Here is a 21800-nt window from a genome sequence, read left to right on the forward strand (position 1 = left end):
GACTCAGTGATTAAGAGCACTGACTGCTCTTCCAGAGATCCTGAGTTCAAATCCCAGCCACCATCATCACTCACAACCATCTGTAACGGGATCTGATGCCCTCTTTTGGTGTGTCTGAAGACAGCTACAGTGTGCTTATATTATAGTAAATAAATATTATAATAGTAAATATTATTTAGATATAAATATTATTTTTAAAAATAAAAACGATAAATATTTTAGAGCACGCGTTAGTGGATGAGATATGTTATTGTCAGCCCAAGCATTAACAATCTTTATCCTGCCTTGCCCTGACTGTGCACTTTGACTCACCAGGTCTCAAATAGAACAAAATACGCATGCGTACATCTAGAGCCTTAGGGTGCCCCTGGCGGCCACTTCTTGGTAGTGCGCGTGGCGTGGATCGGTCGCCATGGAGACGCGTGGTCTGAGCGAGCAGTGAGCGCCTGGAGCCCGCCGGGCGCGGGTCCTCTGCTGTTCTGGGCACGCAGGTCGCGGTCCCGCGGGCGGATGGCCAGCCGTAGTGGGACCGGGGTGGTGGAGTATGGCGAGGAGGGCGAGGAGGAGGAGGAGGAGGAGGTGCGGGAAGGCGGCGCTGAGGGCTCCCCGGGGTCCAAGCTGCCCCCCATCGTGGGTACCACCGCTGACCTGGCCAAACGGAAGGTGAAGAAGAAAAAGAAGAAGAAAAAGACTAAAGGATCAGGCAAGGGAGACGGTAAGAGGAGCAGCTAGGGAGGCTGCTTCGGCTCTTGGACCTGCGATTCCTTCCATAGATGCCCCTCTACCTGGAGACCACCTCAGGCCAGAAACCTGACAGGACACTTTAGAGAAGTCCAGAGATGCCCAGATCTACCCATACAGACCATGCGCTCACCAGCACAGAGACCCCTTAATTACCACGTTAGTCTATCAACATTAGTTTCCCAGTATACCCAAAGAGACCACACCCTCCCCTAAGAACCCTCAACATCTAACATCTTTGTGTAGGTGTGTGGGGTGACCCACACAGAGACCATACAGATACCCACCCCAAGAGCCTCCAGCCCCTCAGAGAGTGACCTTCTTCTGCCTATCTCCACTCAACTTCCTAGTCGCTCAGCCAAAACAGAACCCTTACTCAAAGACATTTCAAGGTTTGGAGTCACAAAGAGACTAGCCCAGATGGACAGATACTAGCCGATATTCACTCCCACATGGACAGACCAGGCTCCCCCGCCGGTGCCCTCCTACTCCTTTACCCTTTAAAGGGCACATCCTTTGGGATTCTGTGTAGGAACCAACTCCAGGTAAATGTATTCAGAATCTTCCCTGCATGGACTCCGCCAAGAGATAGCCGTGTACGGTATAAACTCACACCAGTCCTCACCTCATCCTCCTGTCAACACCAACACTATACTGCCTTCTCCTAGCAATATGACACTATCTGACAAACCTGAAGTACGGTCTGCTCCGTCATGCATACACATGCAAGTCTACACATGTGTGGATTCTGTTAGACACTTAACATGCATACATGCCAACACAAATTGCACACCTACACAGATACTAGGCGCTAGAATGCATGGATACCCGGGAATATCGTACCCATACAGCTATCCTAGAAATTCACATGCATAGCTACACCCTCACGTCATACACACACAGATCTGCTAGATACTTATATGCATAGATACACCCCAAACACTGTACCCACACAGGTATCCTAGGCATTCATAGATGTCCACAAGCATCACACCCACCACACATACTCCAGGCTCGCTCACCAACACCTTCACTTGCAACCCAGAGTCCCTGATTCACCCAAAGTTCAGTCATAGAACCTCCAGATGTCCCAGCAAAGACACTGAGCCCACTCTGAGGAAGAGAGCAGCTGTCAGAAGGACAGAATGACCCTGCTTGTGAGTGATGGAACTCAGTGTAACCTTGTGTGGCTTTGGCCATCAGGGAAGTGGGCCTGACCTCTGACCTCTGACTGCTGAGATGGCTAGTCCTGGGCTCAGATGTGGAGCGTTGGCTGTGTGTGCAGAGCGGGCAGTGGGAGGAGCAGCAGTCTTCACAGCCCTGTGGTTTGGGGAAGGGAGCAATGGGAGCCTTGTACTTCTTGAGGCAGAGCGTAAGGCAGCAAGTGACCCCGCGTGCGTCAGCAGAACACGGAGGCCTGGTTTGTCTTTTTGGCGCCACTTTTGACTGTGGGAATTACAGTGTTGTGTACCACAGGCTGTCAGCAGGGGACACCGGTTAGTTTTCAGAGAATAGGAAGGTAAGGAAATGTCAAGACTGAACTTTTATTTTTGCCCTTATCCTCCCTTCACTTGCCTTTCTTGAGATATTTCTAAAATAAAAGAAAATAAACCTCAAGTAGGAACTGGTAAAGAATCACCACTTACAGCGTTTGACAAGCAATTCTGCAATGCTATTAGTGTGAAGAAAGAAAAGAGGGAAGGGGGGGAGGGGAGCGAAGGGAGGGGCAGGGGGAGGGGAGGGAAGGAGGGCACAAAGCCGCACAGAAGTGTTCCTGGACTGGGTCTGCAGCCCGTGTTTGCATAGCACTCACAAAGCAGAAGCCAGAGATGGTGGCACACGCTTGCACTTCTGTCAGGGAGAGGTGTAGAGGCAGGAGGATCAGAAGTTCAAGATCATCCTAAGCTGTATAGGGAGTTTGAAGCTACTTGGGGCTATATAAGATTCATCTTTTTTTTTTTAAGATTTATTTATCATATGTATGTGAGTGAGTACACTGTAGCTGTCTTCAGACACACCAGAAGAGGGCATCAGATCTCGTTACAGATGGTTGTGAGCCACCATGCGGTTGCTGGGATTGAACTCAGGACCTCTGGAAGAGCAGTCAGTGCTCTTAACCGTTGAGCCATCTCTCAGCCCCAGGATTCATCTTTAAAAAACAAACAAAAACAAAAAACAAACAACAACAAACAGGGAGAGAGAAAAGAAAAAATGAGGAGCTGGAGTGATGGCGCCATTATTAAGAATGCTTGTTTTTACGTAGGACCCAGGTTCAATTCCCAGCACCCACATGGTAGGTCACAACTGCCTGTAACTGCAGTACCAGGAGATAGATCTGATGCCCTCTTCAGACCTTCTTGGGTACCAGGAATGCACATGGTACACAGACATATGTTCAAGCAACACACACACACACACACACACACACACACACTTTAAAATCATTTTTAAAGGAAAAAAGAGTATTTCCTGGTTTATAAAATAGTTACATTTAAAAAAAAGAGTATTTCCTGGTTCGGTATGCTTCAGATTACATTATTTGATGTAGGACGCTCTGCCCTTGTCTCTTTCGCCATACAGAGTCTAGATGGGTGTAGTGTCGACGACCTGGGGAGTATTTGGTGAGCACATAGTGAGGTTAAGTCAAGGGACAGCAGATACAGTAGAAAGCACGGGACACCAGGAGTCAGGCTGGCCTTCAGATCTGATGCCTACATTAGTTGGTTGACACTGATGGATACTGAAGTATCAAGGGCCTTTTGGTTCCTGGATGGGGATGTAAATTAGTGGCGGAGCTTGTGTTTAGCATGTACAAGGCCTGGGTTCAGTTCGCAGCACCACAGAAAGAAAAAGGCATCTCACCCCAAAATACCTTGACCAGAGCATCCCAGCAGCGGTGATGTCCCAGGGTCCTGCTTTCTGAACCCTGGGTAAAGGCAGCTCCAGTCTCTTACATGGCTGGTGATTTATTTGGGCCCTGCAACAGGCACAAACACTTGTCTCCTCCTCTTCTTAGCAGATAAACATCACAGTCGAGGCCGGAAGAATCAGCCGCTTTCTTCATCTTTCCACGACATCTTAAATCCCCACAGAGACCATGGCTCGAGAGCGGAGCCCAGAGACAAAGAGGAAACCAGGCAAACCCTTCCCTATTCGTACAGCATGAACCACCCCTGCTTTGCTGGAATAGAAGACAGCCTTTCCAGCCAGATCAACGAGAGTCTGCGTTGGGATGGGATTCTCGCCGACCCTGAGGCAGAAAAGGAAAGGATTCGCATCTACAAGCTCAACCGAAGGAAGCGATACCGCCTCGTGGCCCTCAAGGGCTTCCATTCGGATCCCTGTGTGGAGGAGAGCGTGGAGAACCTGCCCTACCTCTCAGACAAAGAATGCAGCCCCAGCAGCAAGCAGCCCAGCTCCAAGGGCGACCATGCGCACAGCTACTTTGAGGCCTCGAAGCTCCCACACCCAGAATTAGCCACCACTGCTGTCGAGTGACATCTGTCCTCCCTGCTGCTGAGTACCTCCTTGCCACACGTGTATATGTTTAAAAAGAATCATAATAAAAAAGAAATCAGACCTGACCCTGAAGGAAGCCGACGCTTGTGGTGTGGGGGTTGGCACCCAGGTACCTCCTTATTGAGAAAGGTACCCCTGGGACTGGATAGGTAGTTCAGTGGTCACGAGGATGTGGCTGGGTGGTGGTGGTGGTGCACGCCCTTAATCCCAGCACTTGGAAGGCAGAGGACAGTCTAGCCTCAAACTCAGATATCCACCTGCCTCTGCCTCCGAGTGCTAGGATCAAAGGCGTGTGCCACCATCACCGAGAAATAGTCTTTTTAAGTTAACAACAACAAAATCTGGGTTTTAAAACTTTATTCATGGAAGTAATTATGGGAATGTTGCTTCTTTTCTAGGTGTGTGTGTGTGTGTGTGTGTGTGTGTGTGCGCGCGCGCGCGCGCGATGAACCTAGGGCCTGGTGCGTGCAAACATTCTGTCACCGAGCTAATGGCCAAGTTAAATTTTATGGGCTACATTTTAAAAAAATGTTTTGGCCCAGTGGTGCACACCCTTAATCCCTGCACTTGGGAGGCAGAGGCACAAAGATTCTCTCTCTCTCTCTCTCTCTCTCTCTCTCTCTCTCTCTCTCTCTCTCTCTCTCTCTCTCTCTCTCTCCCTACATATCACAAGCTCCAGGCAGTCAGGACAATATAGACAGATGCTGTCTGAATTTTTTTTAATTTTATAAAGATTTTTTTTTCAGCACTGGGATTGAAACTAAGCTCTGCCCCAGCCCTCTTTTAATCTTTATTTAAAATATTTTTAAATTTTATTTTATGTGTTTCGCCTATATGTATGTCTATGTTCTGTGTGTGTGCCTGGTCCCCTCAGAGTCCAGAAGAGGGTGTTAAATTCTCTTCCGGGTTTATCAAATCGCTGTGAGCCACATGTATGTGCGGGGAACTCAGGTCCTTTGGAAGAACAGCTGGTGCTCCTAACCACTGAGCCACCTCTCCAGTCCCATCTCTATACTTTTAAAAAGATTTAATTTTAATTATGTGTACGTGGGTGTCTCTGAGTGTAGGTATGGATATGTGCGTGTGAGTACGGCTGCCTACCGAGGCCGAGGAGGACATCAGATCCCCTGGAGCTGGAGTTGAGGGTGTCTGTGAGCCACCTGATGAGTGACGGGTGGGACTCAGGTTTCTGCAAGAGCAGTGCACTTTCACCCACTAAGCCACCTCTCCAGCCTGCTTTTACATTTTTATTCTGAGGTGCCCAGACTAACCTTGAACTCACTTGGTAGCCCCAGCAGGCTTCAGACTTTGCAGTTTTTCCTGCTTCAGCCTCCCTAGTAGCTGAGTGACAGGTCTGTGTCACCAGGCCTAACTTTAAGGAGAATTCTGGAACATTCCAAAATGTGCCTTGCTGGTGGGAATTCCAGCCCTTGGGTAGTGGCAGTAGGAGGGTCAGGAATTCAGGTCATCTTCAGATATATAATGAATCTGAGTCCAGCCTGGGCTACATGAGATCGTCCCAAATCTATATCTATCTATCTATCTATCTATCTATCTATCTATCTATCTATCTATCTATCCCCTATCTCTCTCTCCATATATATATATATATATATATATATATATACAGAGATAGATAGAGAGATGTCAAAACTTTTTTGTTCTGTTGCTTAAGCACACATTCTCTCCAGATATTTACCAAGTAAGGGCTGTGCCTTGTCTTGGCATTCCCCAGAAGCTTACCCTGAAGCAAGGATTCAAACACAAGGAGGTTAGTCAGGAGGCAAAGGGAGGAACAGGGCAAGAGAGAGAGAGAGAGAGAGAGAGAGAGAGAGAGAGAGAGAGAGAGAGAGAGAGCGCGCCAATCCTGTAAGATTGACTAGCTAGCCTGTCAGGATGGGCAGCTGGCGCTTGCTCTCCCCTAAGCCCTGGGAAAACATTCCTGACTGACCCAGATCTTGCTATCCATCAATGGCCCTCGAAGGTGAGGGAGCTGAATCTTCATGCTCCCCAGGGCCCTGACAGGCCCAGTTAATCTCCCCTGAGAGGTGTCAAGTTTCTAGCCTGCCACACCACCTGGGCCTGGAAACCTAGTTTAGTTCTGAGGGAAATTACCCAGGAGCACAAAGATACAGCCTTCTGGCTGAGTAAGAGCTGTCTCTCGGTAAGCATTGGTCACCTGCAAGACACAGTCTTAGAAGATGCTTTTACTTACTTCTCAGACATTAAAATGGCTTTGAGTAGACAAGACCAAACATGACAGAATATGCCTGTCTCTGTCCCTGCCAGGCCCAGGCTGATAAAGGACCCTTGTCACCCTCCCTAGAGAAACCACTTACAGGTCCTATGGGTCTTATTTGTGGTTTGTTTTAATGTATTACTCCCTGGCGTTATTCCTTGCTTGTTTTGTTTTGTTTTGTTTTTTTGAGACAGTTTTCTATTACGCAGTCCAGGCTGACCTTGAACTTGACTTGAATCTTCTTCCACAGGACTGGTCTGTAGGCACGTCTTCTGTGGGGTGGGGTGGGGTGGGGGCATTTTCTTGATTGGCAATTGATATAAGCAGTACTCCTCCATGACTTCTGCTTCAGTTCCTGTCTTCCCTCAGTGATGTTCTTCTTCGGGGAGGTTTTCGTTTTATTGTTTTTGTTTTTGTTTTTCCAGATGGGATGTGTTCTGGTGCCTTTTAGAAGTCTGTAAGGTATAGAGGAAGTGGGTAAGGATTAATGCAGCAGACAGAAGTGTCTCCAGCTGCATCGGTGAGGACTCCTCCAGTGGCAGCAAACAGAAAAACAGGCTGAGAGCTAGCTGAGATGGAGAGTGCGACTAGTTTAGGGAGCCATCAGCAGTCTAGGGTTGATGTGGCTTCAGGTATGGTTGGATCCAGCAGGTCACGTCTCTCGATCCACACCACCCCTCTATGGCCTCTGTATTTGCTTCGAGTTTAGGTGGGCTGTCACAGGGCAGCAAAGGTGACCTCTGATATCTTTATAGTTCGGTGAAGAAAAAACCCTGACTTCCCAGTCCCCACCCTGTCATGTCATCCCCAAAGCTCTCCAGCCTTGCAAGGGTCACATGTCCATCACCAGGAGACCCCGTCAGTCCATGGAATGGAGCACTGGGTCTATTCACTGAGTGTGTATGGAGGGGGCGTTGTCGGGAGGCAGAGAAGGGGAGGCCCCACTGTGTGATTAGACAGATGGCTAGAACATCTGGAGAAAGCGGTGCCCTAGAGACACGCCAAAAACATTCTTCATCTGCTGCCCTCCCAGTGACAAATGATTGTGTTGTTTTGTTTTATTAGTTTGAGCTTTTTAGTTTGAGATTTTTTTTAACCCAATTGATAAGATATAATTGCCCACTTAAACATACAAAGTCCGGTACCATCCATCCCTTAGGAACATTGATAACGACCTGTAAATACACAGAGCAGAATCTTTACAAGAGCCTCCATTGTCCTGCCATAGCTTCCCCACTTCTCTCTCCCTCCTGTCTCTTCCTTTCTGTTTTAGTCTCCTCTTCTTCCTTCAGACTTCTCTCCCGCCCATCATTCCTTCTCCTCCAATGACAGGCCTTACATTTAGACGGAGAGTATTAGTTTGCGTTTCCTTATGCAGTACAACCTGTCCTCAAACTCAAAATCCCTCTGCCTGCTTCCCAAGGACTGGGATCACAGTGTAGGCTTTGTTTTCTGAAGGCCTAAACAAAGGTTGTGGGAAAGGTTTGCATAGCATGCTTAACTCCAGAGTGACTGACCCTTGGCCAGGAGTCTATTTCCCTAAGAGTAACTATGTTCTGCTGCCTGGGCCCATCACTGACTCCCTGATGGTTGGAGGGAGTGTCCCAACCTTTAAGGCAAGTCATAGCCACAATGTGACCAGCTCACCCTGACTCACAGCTCAGAAGACTGGCCCTTAACCCACACACCAGTATTAGGATCAAGGCTGGGAATGTAGTACTATGAACCCCTTGCACATCTTAAGGGTGATGTTGATTTCCAGCCTTGTGTAGTAGTTGTCCCCTAGTGCCCTCTGTCTCCATCTAGCATATGCTTCAACACAGACTAAACCTTTTGGCTCTGTCTAAAGAATAGAAAACGGGGTGGTCAATTTAGCTCCGTGAGTAAAGGCACCTGCTGCCAAACATGAGCCCTGAGTTCGATTCCCGGGACCCAGTAGGAGAGAACCAAATCTCTCACAAGTCACTCTCGGTCCCCCTACCCTGTGTGTGTACACACACATATAAATAAATGAATGTACTTACAGTTTAAAAACAAAGTCTGCCGATGACTGTCAGATAGATGTAGGCTGTGGCACCGGGGGCCACGTACTTTCTTTCTTGAGGTTCCTGCTCATGGGAACACTAACTGCCTGGTTGCTGGCCACCCAAGGGAGGCCCTATGGAAAGGAGTTGATATCTCCACTAACAGCAAAGAGAGCCCAAGGTGAGCCTGGAAACAGGTCACCAGAACCAAGCCTTGAGAAGCCTGTAACTGTGGTTGGTATCTTGGTTACAGCCTAGAGATCAGAAGCAGAGTCAGGGCCAGAAGCCGAGCCACAGGCAGCCATCTGGCTGTACCCGTCCCAGCCCACAGAGATTACATCACAGCAAAGGTGGTGATTTCTTCTGCTTATGATCGTTTTGTTTTATTTTTATTGCATCTGCTTGTTTGTATGCTATGCGTGTATATGTGTTTGCATATTTGCAGGCATACATGTATGAAAGTGTGTGTGCTTGTGTAGGCCAGAGGTTGACTTCACATCTTCAATCAGCTTTCCGCTCCATCTCCTGAGTCAGGACTCTCACTGAGCCCAATCATTCCTGCTGGCTTTTATGTGGGTGCTGGTGATGTGAACTCTGGTCTTCATGCTTGCAGAGCAAGTATTTAGCCACTGAGTCATCTCCAGTCCCTCCTCGGTTGTGCTTGAGATAAGACTTTGGTATGTTGCCTCAGACTCTTGGACTCAAGCGATCTTTTCATCCCAGTCTTCCAAGCAGCCAGAAATACAAGCATGGGTTACCAACCTAGGCTTAATAACAGTAAGTGTAGTGGTAATTCTCCTTTCATCCCAGCACTAGGCGGGCAGAAGCAAGTGGATCTTTGTGAGATCAAGGCCAACCTGGTTTTTTAAAAAAAAAAAAAAAAAAAAAGGTGATATTTAATCCAGGCATCACAGACACACTGTCCAAGCTCAGAACATTTTCAGTTCATTGTATTTTTTAATATTTACTTATGTGTGGAATGCACATGATCTCTCCTGTATTCTTATGGATGTTAGAGGCCAACTAGTACAGAGGCCATCTTGTAGGAGTGGGCTCTCTTCACTATGAGGAGTGGAGGGAATCGAACTCAAGTCTTCAGGGTTTGCCAGTACGGCCTTTACCTGTTATACCATCTCATCAGGCCTGAGCAGGTTTTTACAAATCCATATTGGTGCTGTGTGCAACAAAGTGGTGATGGCTGCCCGGTGGGTTGAGAATTAGATAAGACTGAGGGAGCCTCTCCAACTTCCTTATTTTTTGCTAATTACATAGCAATAAAACTTGGGAGGAGGAAAAAGGCTGAATATTTTCACTTGCTATGTGCATTCCAGAGCTGCCTGGATTATGCTTCCTGGGTGTGTGTATTCCTTCTGGGTCCCACCTTAGTTATAATTGCGACACTTTATAGCAATTTTATTGTTTATAAATTCTTTCCCGGTTTGTTCCTTGAGCAATGGATATTATCTCCATTTTACAACTGCGGTTTGGAGACAAGAGGCGATTTGCCCACCCCACGCTGCTCCTACAAGATTTGATAAAAAGGACTCTGAGTTTGAGGGGCCATTACTCAAACAACTGTTACAGATGCGGCTTGCTGCAGGTTGTTCCAGACGACTGATGCTAACCATGAAGTGTGTCGGGCACCTCCACGACTCAGTGCAGCGTTAGTCATTCAGCAAACACCATCTCCTTTCCTCCGCATAGCTAGCTATCTCTGAGGTAGGAGGGTGTCGTGATTTCCTTCCATACATAAGGAAGCTGGCACAGACGGGGAATGAGGCTTACCTAGGGTGGAAGAGAAGGTGCTGGAATGTCAAACCCAGGTGTGGCTGGTCCCAGAGGTACTGGTGCCCGTGTGCACATACTTCCGGGGTACAACGGGAGAGAGACCAAAGCGGCCTGGCGCCCACTAGTACTTCTCAGCCTAGTCCCCGGGAACTAAAGATATTGGAGGAAAGGGGTCTTTCCTGGAGTTGTAGCTACCTAGGAGTGGAGTGGGGACTTGGGGAAGGTGGGAATTTCCATTAATTGGCAACAAAGGGCCCCTAGGACAAAAATCTCCTCAGGTGTCTCTTGGTCACACTATGCACTTACCTACAGGCACATTCAGCCTTCCAATACATTGCCTGCCATGTTCCCCTCAGATTGCCACCAAAAATGAATCCTACCTCATTTGACCAACCCCACTCAGTCACAGCAACACAAACCAGTGCTCTGAATGCATGCGTGTTTGTATACCACACGTCTTCCTGGGGCTTGAGGAGGTCAGAATAGGCCATCCGATCCCCTAGAACTGGAATTATAGATGGTTTAGGCTGTCACATGGATGCTGGGAATAGAAAGGGCAGCCAGTGAGTTCTCTTAACCACCTGAGCCACCTTCCCAACCCCTATTCCCAGCTCTTATAAGCAGGTGCTCTGGTGTCCTGCCCTGCCCCCCAGCCAAAGCAGCTGAGTCAGGATTTGTACCTTAAAGATCCCTAGCTGACTTGTATGCACAATTCATTAACAATGCTTGGTTGGTGACTGTTGGGTCCCCTCAGGGAAATCTCATGCTTCTGAAGGTTTTGTGAGGAGAGTCACGGTCTACCTTTGTCCCAAAGTATCTGCTGAGGGATGTGCATGGGACACCCAGCCTCAGAAGATGGAGATAGCATTTGATAGCATTTGCCCAGAGTGAAGGGCAGATTTGCCTGTGACCTGTTATAAAAAATTCCTGCTGCTCAGGTCAGAGTGTCCTTTCCCTGACAGTCTCTCATGGCCCAGGGCTACATGGAAGTTCTTACCATCTCCTACCATAGGGGAACCTGCAGACACAGACTCCAGCAACTGCCATGGTTGTGCTGGGTCCACTAACCTTCCCATCAAATGTTTGGAGTCTCTGGCTGGTATTCTGAAATGACGGCACACTGTGCTAGCTACTGTTCTCAGGACTGGGCCAACTGCCGATAGTGGGGAGAGATGAATGGTCTCTCTCTCTCTCTCTCTCTCTCTCTCTCTCTCTCTCTCTCTCTCTCTCTCTCTCTCTCATTGGAACTCCAGCCCATGGGATAGAACCACTAACATTGAGGGCACAACTTGTCCACTCAGTTAATCCTTTCTTGACATGCCCTCACAGATACACCCAAAGATGTGCCCCATCAGTCCCTGGGTGCTTCTTTTATTTGTTGTTTGTTTGTTTCTAGACATGGTCTCCTGAGCCCAGGTTGGCCTCATGAGCTGGGATTACAGCCACACTACCATGCCCATTTTACAAGGTAACAGGGATCACACCCAAGAGGTTCACACATGTTAGGCAAGCACTTTATCAACCAAGCCATATCTCCAGCCCGCCCTGGGTGTTTCTTAATCTAATCAACCTAACAAAATTAAGTACCACAAGCTCTCAGCTTGAAAAAGGAATAAAAATACAGGCTCTTCTCAAGAAATATCTTCACAAGCTTCACATGCTAAATAGAAAAATGAAGCTATTGGCCTGGAATGCTGGCACATGCCTTTGATCCCAGAACTCAGGAGGCAGGGGCAGGCAGATCTCTGTAGGTTCAAGGCCAGCTTGATCTGCATAGTGAATTCCAGGACATACAGAGCTACATAGGGAGATCTTGTTTTCAAAAAACCAAAACAAAGCAGGTGTCTTGTGGTGGCCCATGAGTTTTAATTCAGTACACAGAAGGCAGAGGCAGCCTCGGAGTTTAAGCCTAGTCTACATCGTGAGTTCCAGGACAGCCAGGACTACACAGAGAAACCCTGTCTAGAAAAAAAGGAAAAGGAGGAAGAAGAGGAGGAGGAGGAAGAAGAGGAAGAGGAGGAGAAGAGGAGGAAAAAAAGAAAGAAAGAAAATATAGCTTTCTTGTTGCTTGTTTTGCTGTGGTGCACATCTATAATCCCAGCATTCAGCAGACCAAGGCAAGAGGATCATGAGTTTGTAAAACTCTACTTAAGGGGTTGGGGATTTAGCTCAGTGGTAGAGCGCTTGCCTAGCAAGCGCAAGGCCCTGGGTTCGGTCCCCAGTTCCGAGAAAAAAAAAAACAAAAAAACTCTAATTAATTTGAGGGAATTAACTACACCTGTTGTCCATCCTTCCTTCTATTTTTTTCTATTAATAAAGTTAATGGTTGATGTGCATATATTGTGTTTAAATGGCTCTGTTAAAAACACAGGGGGTGGGGCTGGAGAGATGGCTCACTTAAGAGTGATTGCTGCTTTTCCAGAGGCCTAAAGTTCTGTTCCCAGTGCCTATGTTGGGCAGCTCACAACTGCTCCTGGGGACCCAATGCCTTCTTCTGGAATCTCTGCATGTACACACAGAGTCTTATACACATACGGATAAATGCATTTTAAAAATATAATGTAAAACACAGGGAGCTGGGGAGATGTAAGTCTGTAACATGTGGTAAAGCTGACTGAGTGGCACACATCTGTGATCCCAGCACTCAGGAGGCAGTGGATGTCTGAGTTGAATGGCCAGCCTGGTCTACATAGGGAATTTCAGACAGCCAAGGGTCATCCTCAGCTACATAGTAAGTAAGTTCAAGGCCAGCCTGGACTACTGGATACCTTGCCTCAACTAACCAAATAACGAACGAATAGCCAGGTGACAACAACAACAAAAAACATGACACGATCCTATCCCCAAACCACCAAACTCACGCCACACTTGAAGGTGCTTCATTTCATCGCATGGACTCCTCCATCCCCCTCGCTTCTGAACGTTTCATTGGTTTCCTGTTTTTCTGGCTATTCTAAACAAGTCTGCAGTGAATATCCTTATATGCACATTTTACTGAAAATTTCCAGTGCTTTGGATACATTCTTGGGAGTAAAATTACAAGCCAGAAGATAACTAAAGCAAACACTTTACACAGCTTTTAACTCATTCCGGGACTGTTCGAGCCACTTTCCACAGATCAGTTCCTAGAATCCTAGCGTCATCTCTGAGGGAAGAGACCTCTTGTTCCCTCCATTTTATAGTTTGAGGGGACACAAGGTGACATAGCTGACAAGTGGCAAAGCTGGATTTTGAACTCAGAACTTCACCGCTCAGCGTCTGCTTGTTTGGACTTACCTGCCCCTCTAATGGCTTCCTGCTTTCCTGGGAGCCAAACCGGATGTAGTCCGCAAGAACTTGTCTGCCTTTGATTTCTGATCCCGCTACACTTGCAGGTGCTAGTAGAGTTTAGCATCAGCTAGAAACCAAGTCCTTGCCGGTCAGTGTCTCTTTTTTTAACTAAACACTGTCGCACAGGTTGCTCCCGCTCTGGCTCGCTTGTGGTGAAGCTCAGTGGGGAGTCTCGCTCTCAAATCAGCTCATCTTCGTGTGGCTCTTGATGATATCCTCACTCATACACATCCCTACCCTAGCTACCTTAACCCCTTCACCCTGGTTCTTTTAATGTAGTTATGCCTACCGTTTTGTTTGTTTGTTTGTTTGTTTTGTTTTTTTTGTTGTTGTTGTTTGGTTTTTTTTTTCAAAGCAACTGGATCCAAATTAATACTAAATTGGAGCAAGCGAGTTCATGAAGCTAACGTTTCAGGACTGCCTTTGCTCTTTGAGAACTATTTGGGGAGGGAGCGGGTGGTACTGGGAATGTCCTATTAATTTCCTTTGCCTGGCTTAATTGTCTAAACAAAGCACTTTTGCAACATAGGAGGAGAGTCATTTGTCACTGGCAGCAATTGGCATGGCATAGCCAAGACCCCCAACAGCCCCCAAACTCATTCCAAGCAAGCAGCTTGCAAAAGGGAATAGAAACTTTTCACTCACACTCCATGTTAATCCATGTCCTGGAGAGGCTTAACACCGTGTTCACACTGCCACCATTTAGAAGCAATGTGTTCCCTTGCCTAAGCAGGCATTAGGCCTTGAGTTCAACCCTCAGCACTGCAAAAAAGAAAACAGAGCCACAAAACACTTATGTCTATTGTTCTATTGCTGTGAAGAGACACCATGTCCAAGGCAACTTATAAAAGAAAACCTTTACCTGGGGGCTTGCTTACAGTTTCGGCGGTGAGTCCATGACCATCTTGGCAGGGAGCGTGGTGGCAGGCAGGCAAGCATGGTGCTGGAGCAGTAGCTGAGAACTTACATCTTATCAGCAAGTTGGTAAGCTAACTGGGAATCTTCTGGGCTTTTAAAATCATGAAGCCCACCTCCGATGACACGCCTCCTCCAACAAGGCCACACCCACTAATCCTTATCAAACAGTTCCACCTGCTGGGGACCAAGCATTGAAGCATATGAGCCTATAGGGGGTACTCTCATTCAAACAGCTAGTATAAATGACTCATGTTGCAAGCTAGTCTGGAACTCCTGTGTGTGATTCTCCTCCTCCCCATTGCTGTGCTACCGTCCTCTGTCCCATGAACCTTCTAAAAAAGATTGTTTTATTAAAACTGGGCATGCTGGCACACACCTCTAATTCCGGCACTCCGGAGGTAGAGGCAGGTGGATCTCTGTGATTTAGAGGCCAGCCTGGTCTACAGAGCAAGTTTGAGAATAGCTAAGGTATACAGAGAAACATGTCCCCAGAAAACAAAACAAAAAAGGTTCTTTTATTAATATGTATGTGTATATGTACATGAGTTCGTGCAGGCCACCATGTGTGCGCAGGCGCCCATGATGGCTAAAGCCTGTTGGCATCACTGGAACTAGAGTCACATGCAGGTGTTACCATCTGATATGAGAATTGGGAACCAAATTCAGGTCCTCTGCAAGCATTGTAAGTGCTCTTAACTGCTGAGCCATCTCTCCAGCCCCTAAAACACAAATCTTTACAGACTGGAGAGAGGGCTCAGCAGTTAAGAGCACTTGCCGCTCTTGCAGAGGACCTGGAATCGATTCCTAGCACCCACATGGTGAGTCACAACTTTCCACAGATTCAGTTCTGGGGGCTACGATGGCCTCTTCTGACCTCCAAGGACACTGAGCATGAACACAACATACATACATGCTGGCAAAATACTATGTAAGATAAAATGAATAAATCTAAAAAAATTTAAGTAAAAAGATTTGTGGTGTGTGTGTGTGTGTGTGTGTGTGTGTGTGTGTGTGTCCATTTAAGCTTGGGTACTGGGATCCAAATCTGGTCCTCAGAGCAGCAAGCTCTTTTGAGCACTCAGCCATCTCCCAGGCCCCTGTCACTCTTATTCCTATATTCAATAATCAAGATCTCTCCATCAAAAGTACAGTTGTACAGTGGCGGTTTATCCCTGGGGAGTTTCTAATTTTACTAATACTTCAAGCAGGATAGAAAGACAAGGATAATTATGTGAACACGGAGAAGTGGTGTCTTTGTGCCCCCGAGTCTGAGGCCTCTCACCAGCTGAGCATTGGGAATTCTAGCACAGTTAAGACCATTTGCTGTGAAGGCTTCACTGTGAAGCCCAGGCCGCCCTTAGCTCAAATCCTGCTTTAGCCAAGGTGTGCACACTATGCCTGGTCACAACTGGTTCTTCTCACTAAACAGCTCTGGCTGGCCTGGAACTTGCTATGTAGACCAGGCTATCCTAGAACTCATAGAGCTCTGTCTCCCAAGTGCTGTTTCTAAAGATGTGGGCCGCCATGCCTGGTTCACAACTGATTCTTACTTATCGCCATTCTGAGACCTTGATCTATTTAATCCTCATTCAACGACCTGTGCTAGTAAAGTCTTAAAGGTATTCCAAGGGTCACATCAATAAGGGCAGTTTTACTCCTTTTTATGCCAATCTTTTCTTTTTCTTCATTTTCTTCTCTCTCTCTCTCTCTCTCTCTCTCTCTCTCTCTCTCTCTCTCTCTCTCTCTGTTTGGTTTGGTTTTTAAGACAGGGTTTCTCTGTGTAGGCCTGACTGTCTTGAAATTCTGTAGACCAGGCTGACCTCAAACTAGGAGATCTGCCTGCCTCTGCTTCCCCAGTGCGGGATAACACATGCCTGGAACTCACAGAGACCAGCCTGCCTCTGCCTTGGAAGTGCTGAGATCATCATACCAAGCTATTTTAATTTTCTTATCTCATTGGCGAAGACCTTTAGACAATGAAGCAAATGTCATCATTGCTTTACTTCCAATTTTAAGATTTATTTCTAGAAGCACAGTCTGAGGAAAAATTTTAATAGCTTAGCACGTGTGAGGCCCTGAGTTCAATTCCCTGCACTTAAAATAGGAGAGACCAGAAAAAGAACCATAAGAAGGATACTTTGCATTCCCGAACATTTGTTTCTGAGTCATCCCCAAAGGCAAATAGATAAGCAAGGCACACAGCCTTTCTTTTTATCAGGGCAGGGATGTGGCCAGAGGCCTCCATGCTCTATGTCCTTTATTATGTACTTATTTGTGTGTGTGTGTGTGCGTGTGTGTGTGCATGTGTGTGTATGTATGTATGTGTGAGCATATGTGTACATGTGTGTGTATGTATGTATGTGTGAGCATGTGCATGTATGTGTATCTGTATGTATCTCTGCGTGTGCATGTGTGTATGTATATATGTGTATATATGTGTTTGTACATGTGTGTGTATGTATGTGTGAGTATGTGCCTGTTTGTATGTCTGTATGTGTGTCTGTATCTATGTGTATCTATGTGTGTCTATTGTGTCTGTGTGTGCATGTGTGTATGTATATATGTGTGTATATATATATATATACATGTGTAATACATGTTTATGTGTGTGCCTGTATTTGTCTCTCTGTGTGTGTCTGTGTGCGCGTGTGTATAGAGGCCAGAGGTTGACATTGGGTGTCTTTCTCAGTCAGTTCCCCATCTTGTTTTTGAGGCAGGGTCTCTCCCCGAGCTCACCAATTCCCTGGCCAAGCTCTAGGTGTCCTGCTTGACACCTGGAGGGAGGATTCTTGATGTGGGCACCACTGCACCTAACTTTTCACATGGTGCTGGGGAGCTCCTCACATGTGTACAGCAAACAATTTACCAACCCGCCTCCCTAACCTGTGCCGTTTTTTGAGGCAGAGCCTGGAGCTGGCTGTCTAGTCCAGGCCAAGCCTGAACTCAAGAGCCTCCTGCCTCAACCTCACAAGAGATGGAATTATAGGCTTAAAGGGCCTTCCTTCATTTCAATCTTTCCTATCACAGAAAATGCTACCCCCAAATCTGGTACTAAAGTGTGGCTGGAGGAGATGGAGAAGCCAAGCAGGATGACCTTCCTGACCATCCTGCCCCTCCCCTGAAACAGGTTATGAAACTCTGGACCTCCTTCCCTTCACCTCTGGCCCAAGGAAAACCATAAAACCAAGGCAGAGCCTGGAATCCCAGCACTTGGGAGGCAGAGTTAGAAATATCCCTGTAAGTTCAATGCTAGCCTGGGCCACATCTGAAAACCCTGTCTTAGAAAACCAAACTGACGAAACCCTAGGAAGTCCCTCTCTGACCTCTCTCCCTTTAAGCCCTTCTTGAGACAAGCATCCTTCCCTAAACTCCTAGGAAGGAATGCCACATAGGAGGCCAAGCGCCTCCCCGCCCCTGGTACATTTAGAGGGCACTGAGACAGGGTTGTCATTATGTAAGTCTGCTAGCCTTAAAGTCGGCGTCTTCCTACTCCACCATTCAGATGCAGGCCAAAAGGTGCAGCGACCCTTCGGGTTTTTCCCTGCCAGCCTCCATATCCCAGAAAGTGTGCACTACAGCAATCTGCGTGTTTTCCTCTTGTTAAGCTATCATCTTTCACTCCGGGGCTCAGCCATGACCCCTGGGACAGGTGAGAGGAAGTTGCCACTTTTATTTCTTTGTAGGACTTTCCTTCATTGGATTGTGTGAATCTTTAAAGAGTCAATGGTGTCTCTGTCTCTACAGAGATGTTGGCAAGTGAGGAGGATGTGTCAATTCAAGGCAGCCTTGTCCGAGTCCTGTCCCTGACACTCCATCAGATGGTTGTCCTATGGTTGGAGCCTCCAGGCTCCGTGGTAGGTCCTACTTTTTTGTTTGTTGTCCAGTGCCTGCCGGAATTTCCAGCCCAGAGCCATGGACCTCAAGAAAAGCCAGATGGATCTGAGCAAGGCATTCACGTCTCCTGTAAGGAGGCAGTTCGAAAGGTGATGTGGAGAGAGGTAACCTGACACCCGAGGTCACCGTCACCTTTCCAGGAGGATCAATATTAGAAAAGAGTACACATCCACTCTGGAATCATATTCCTTTATGAAGTGTGCCCGGTGACCCCAGAGACTGCCTTCTCACTTTCATATTAACAGTCAAATAAAAGCACATACACCGGGGTGTGCTGGTGCATGCCTGCAATCCCGAGGAATTCAAGGCCATCCTTGGCTGCAAGTTTGAAGCTAGCCTGGGCTGTAGCCAGTCTCAAACAAGTAAAAATGTGTCAATTTATTACTTTTTTTCAAGAGGCAGAGGCTGCCGATGTAGCTGTGGGGTAGACTGCTGGCCAGGCAATAAACAGGGCTCCTGGGGAGTAGGGGTGTCATGACAGGGGCCCTGGGGGGATCACAATGACAGGGCTCCTGGGGAGTAGGGGTGTCACAATGAGCTGCCATGTTTTTGTTTTTGTTTTTTTCCCGGAGCTGGGGACCGAACCCAGGGCCTTGCGCTTGCTAGGCAAGCGCTCTACCACTGAGCTAAATCCCCAACCCCCGTTTTGTTTTTTTTTTTTCCTCATTTTCCCATCCTTTTGAGTCTGAGGCCAGCCCAGTCTACAGAGTAAGTTCTAGCCCAGGCAGGGCTGCATAGTGAGACCCTGCTTATGAAACAACAAACAAAGAAATGCACTCCCGGGCTTTATGTTTTAGATCATTTATTATTAAACGGAGAAGTCACAAAGCAAAAGTGAAATGGGACACAAATCAAAGATGATTTTAAAACATTTTTTTGGTGTGTGTCAAATATTTTTCTAAGTTTAAAAAGGAGGAAAAGTGACAAACGAAAGATACTTTGTTCAAATGAAGTCTTTTTCAGACATTGGAAAGGAAAACCACCCGTCTTTAGAAACCTACATCATGGCCCACAGCCCTTACTTAAGAGATGGCGGTGAAAGCTTCCCGATGAACACACAGCCAGTCTCTCACCTGCACACTCAGGAATGTCAGGTGAGTGGGTTTCACAAACCTCCCTTTGCACTTGGCCAACCATCAGGATTCTACTCTGGGCTGGTGACACCACCACCAGGGTGCTCCGGGATGCCAGCGCCCAGCTTCCCGGCCCAGCTTTTGAGGCACGTTTGGAGAATCAGAGAAGATTCAAAACAGCTACACAGGGCTGGCTCCTAGCTCATAACCTAACGGCATAAAATCCTGCCTCTCCATCCACACCAGACATCCACGGTCGCTTGCTTCTACTTACTGATACGGTTCTGCCTCCATCCCTATCTAGAATGTTCTGCCTGAACTTAACACCATCCCTCTAAGACTAAAACAAGGAAAGAATTTTTTTCTTAAGGACACCTTTACAACCCTGCTGCATTTGGAGACAACGGAGACAGCATTTTCTCCTGACACGCTGGCCATGGCATCATTCTGAGCTCAAGCAAGTGTCTCCAAAGGGGCAGAGCAAAGCCATAGCGACTTTCCTAATTTAGAAATTGTATTTGCAACAAAAAAAAAAGGGGGGGGGATTATATTTGCCGCTCCCGTGACATTATGAAGTCAGATAGAAAATCCATTTTGCCAACAAATGCTTTTCTAAAGCCGGGTAGCATTGGTTGCTCTGAGTTTTACCGAGGAGCTTGGAGGATCCCAGTGGGTCCCCTGTACCCACTGTGGACCATGACGCCAGCAACCTCTGTGCCCAGAGGGATGAGTTGAAAAGTACAACAGACTTTGTCGTCTGCGGGGGACACACACGGACTAGTAGGTAATGTGGCTCTAGACAGCGCCACAGTCTTTAAACAGAAGTGATTATCTTCGCTGCACCTGCTTTGCATGATAACAAGTCTTTACTGTGGCTTCAGGGGAGCCAGCGCGCTCTCAACTCTGCTCTTTGGACAGATGGAAGCTATCCACAGAGACGCCGAGATACAAGAGACAGCAGAGCCTTTGAAACCAACCCGCCATGATTTGGAATATTCAAAGGAAATGTGCACGACTTGTTCTTTCCAATGCTGGAAGAAAACTCCGTTTGCCACTTTCTTTACTCCAGCACTGTGGGGCCTGGCAGGGGATTCTAAGAAGCAAGGGCTAGGCCCGGGGTAGGGGCAGGGGGGCGGGGGACAGGTTGGTGCACGGCGCCTTCTTGCCCAGCGCCGCCCTTGCTGCTGTAGCTGGCTCAGCTGGACTCTGGAAGTTGGCTGGGAAACACCTTTGATTCATACCTGACTTCACAAGTCTCTTCTGTGTATGCAGTGGCACAAGAGAAATGTCTCTCATCACCACGGTGGCAAGGCTGTGGAGTCTCCTTGTCATTCTCTACTTGCGAATCCGTCTTAGCTTCACCTGGGTAGTAAGCCACAGTCCTTGCTTTTTTGGGTTAAACCCCGTTCCTCCCAGTTTCGACACTATCAGAGTCCGAAGAATAAGTCCATCATTTAGTCATGATGATCTGAGTCACATTCAAATCTGCTTCCTTCTCTCGGCAGCCGGGCTCAGGCACGGTGGCCCACAGTGGAAACCCTTTCCATTCAGCCCCCAGAGCATGTTTTTCCAAAGCATTCTTCCAGAATGCCGTTCTTCTTAAAAAAGAGCCCTCTGCTGCATTTTGCCTCAAGAAAAAAAAAAAAAAAAAAGGAAAGTATTTCAAAACCCCCAAATACCTATGAGCAGAGTTACACAAGCCCGGGGAGACGTTAACCAGATGCCAAGCAGGCTCGGGCTGCACCAGAGCCTAGCCCTGAAACCAACCTTCAGGAACCAGACAGCTGATTACCTGACCAACAAAAGCGGAATGGGCAGAGAGTTTATGTTTTAAAGGCATCTCCTTTTGTGGTTTTGTTGTTGTTGTTGTTGTTGTTTTTCTCCCCTAATATTATGAAAAAGGTTTTCTTTTGATAAATCTAAGAGCTTGGGTTATCAGGAAAAACAAACAGAAGCAGAAACAAAAAGTGGCCCAGACCAGATTGAGCCCACGTGGGCATCGCAGGTTAATGCGCTCCCCACCCCCCTAGCGATTAACATAGGCGCGGCTGAACTTTCTGAGCTCACCCTCTCCATCCCAGAGATTTTCCCACTTTGTTCATCAGAAAATGGAGGACGCGCTCACCTCAGCCTGCCCGATACCACTGTCCTTTTGTTCTGCTTCTCTTTCTATTTTCTCATCAACTTGAGACTTTGGGAAACTGCATCAACTAACCAGAACACGCATGCACACACATGCACACACACACACACACACACACACACACACACACA

At 47.3% G+C, this 21800-nt stretch overlaps 1 protein-coding gene across 1 annotated transcript; it reads left to right on the forward strand.

Moving 5' to 3' along the window:
• Window positions 1-428: 428 nt before the first annotated feature.
• C9H17orf97 (chromosome 9 C17orf97 homolog) lies at window positions 429-4325 on the forward strand. Its single transcript, XM_032913235.1, has 2 exons — window positions 429-715; window positions 3758-4325. The coding sequence occupies exons 1-2, from the start codon at window positions 511-513 to the stop codon at window positions 4237-4239; spliced, it is 687 nt and encodes a 228-aa protein (XP_032769126.1). The 5' UTR covers window positions 429-510; the 3' UTR covers window positions 4240-4325.
• The last annotated feature ends 17475 nt before the right edge of the window (window positions 4326-21800 follow it).

The sequence above is a fragment of the Rattus rattus genome, chromosome 9 (assembly GCF_011064425.1).
Source record: "Rattus rattus isolate New Zealand chromosome 9, Rrattus_CSIRO_v1, whole genome shotgun sequence".
NCBI lineage: Eukaryota > Metazoa > Chordata > Mammalia > Rodentia > Muridae > Rattus > Rattus rattus.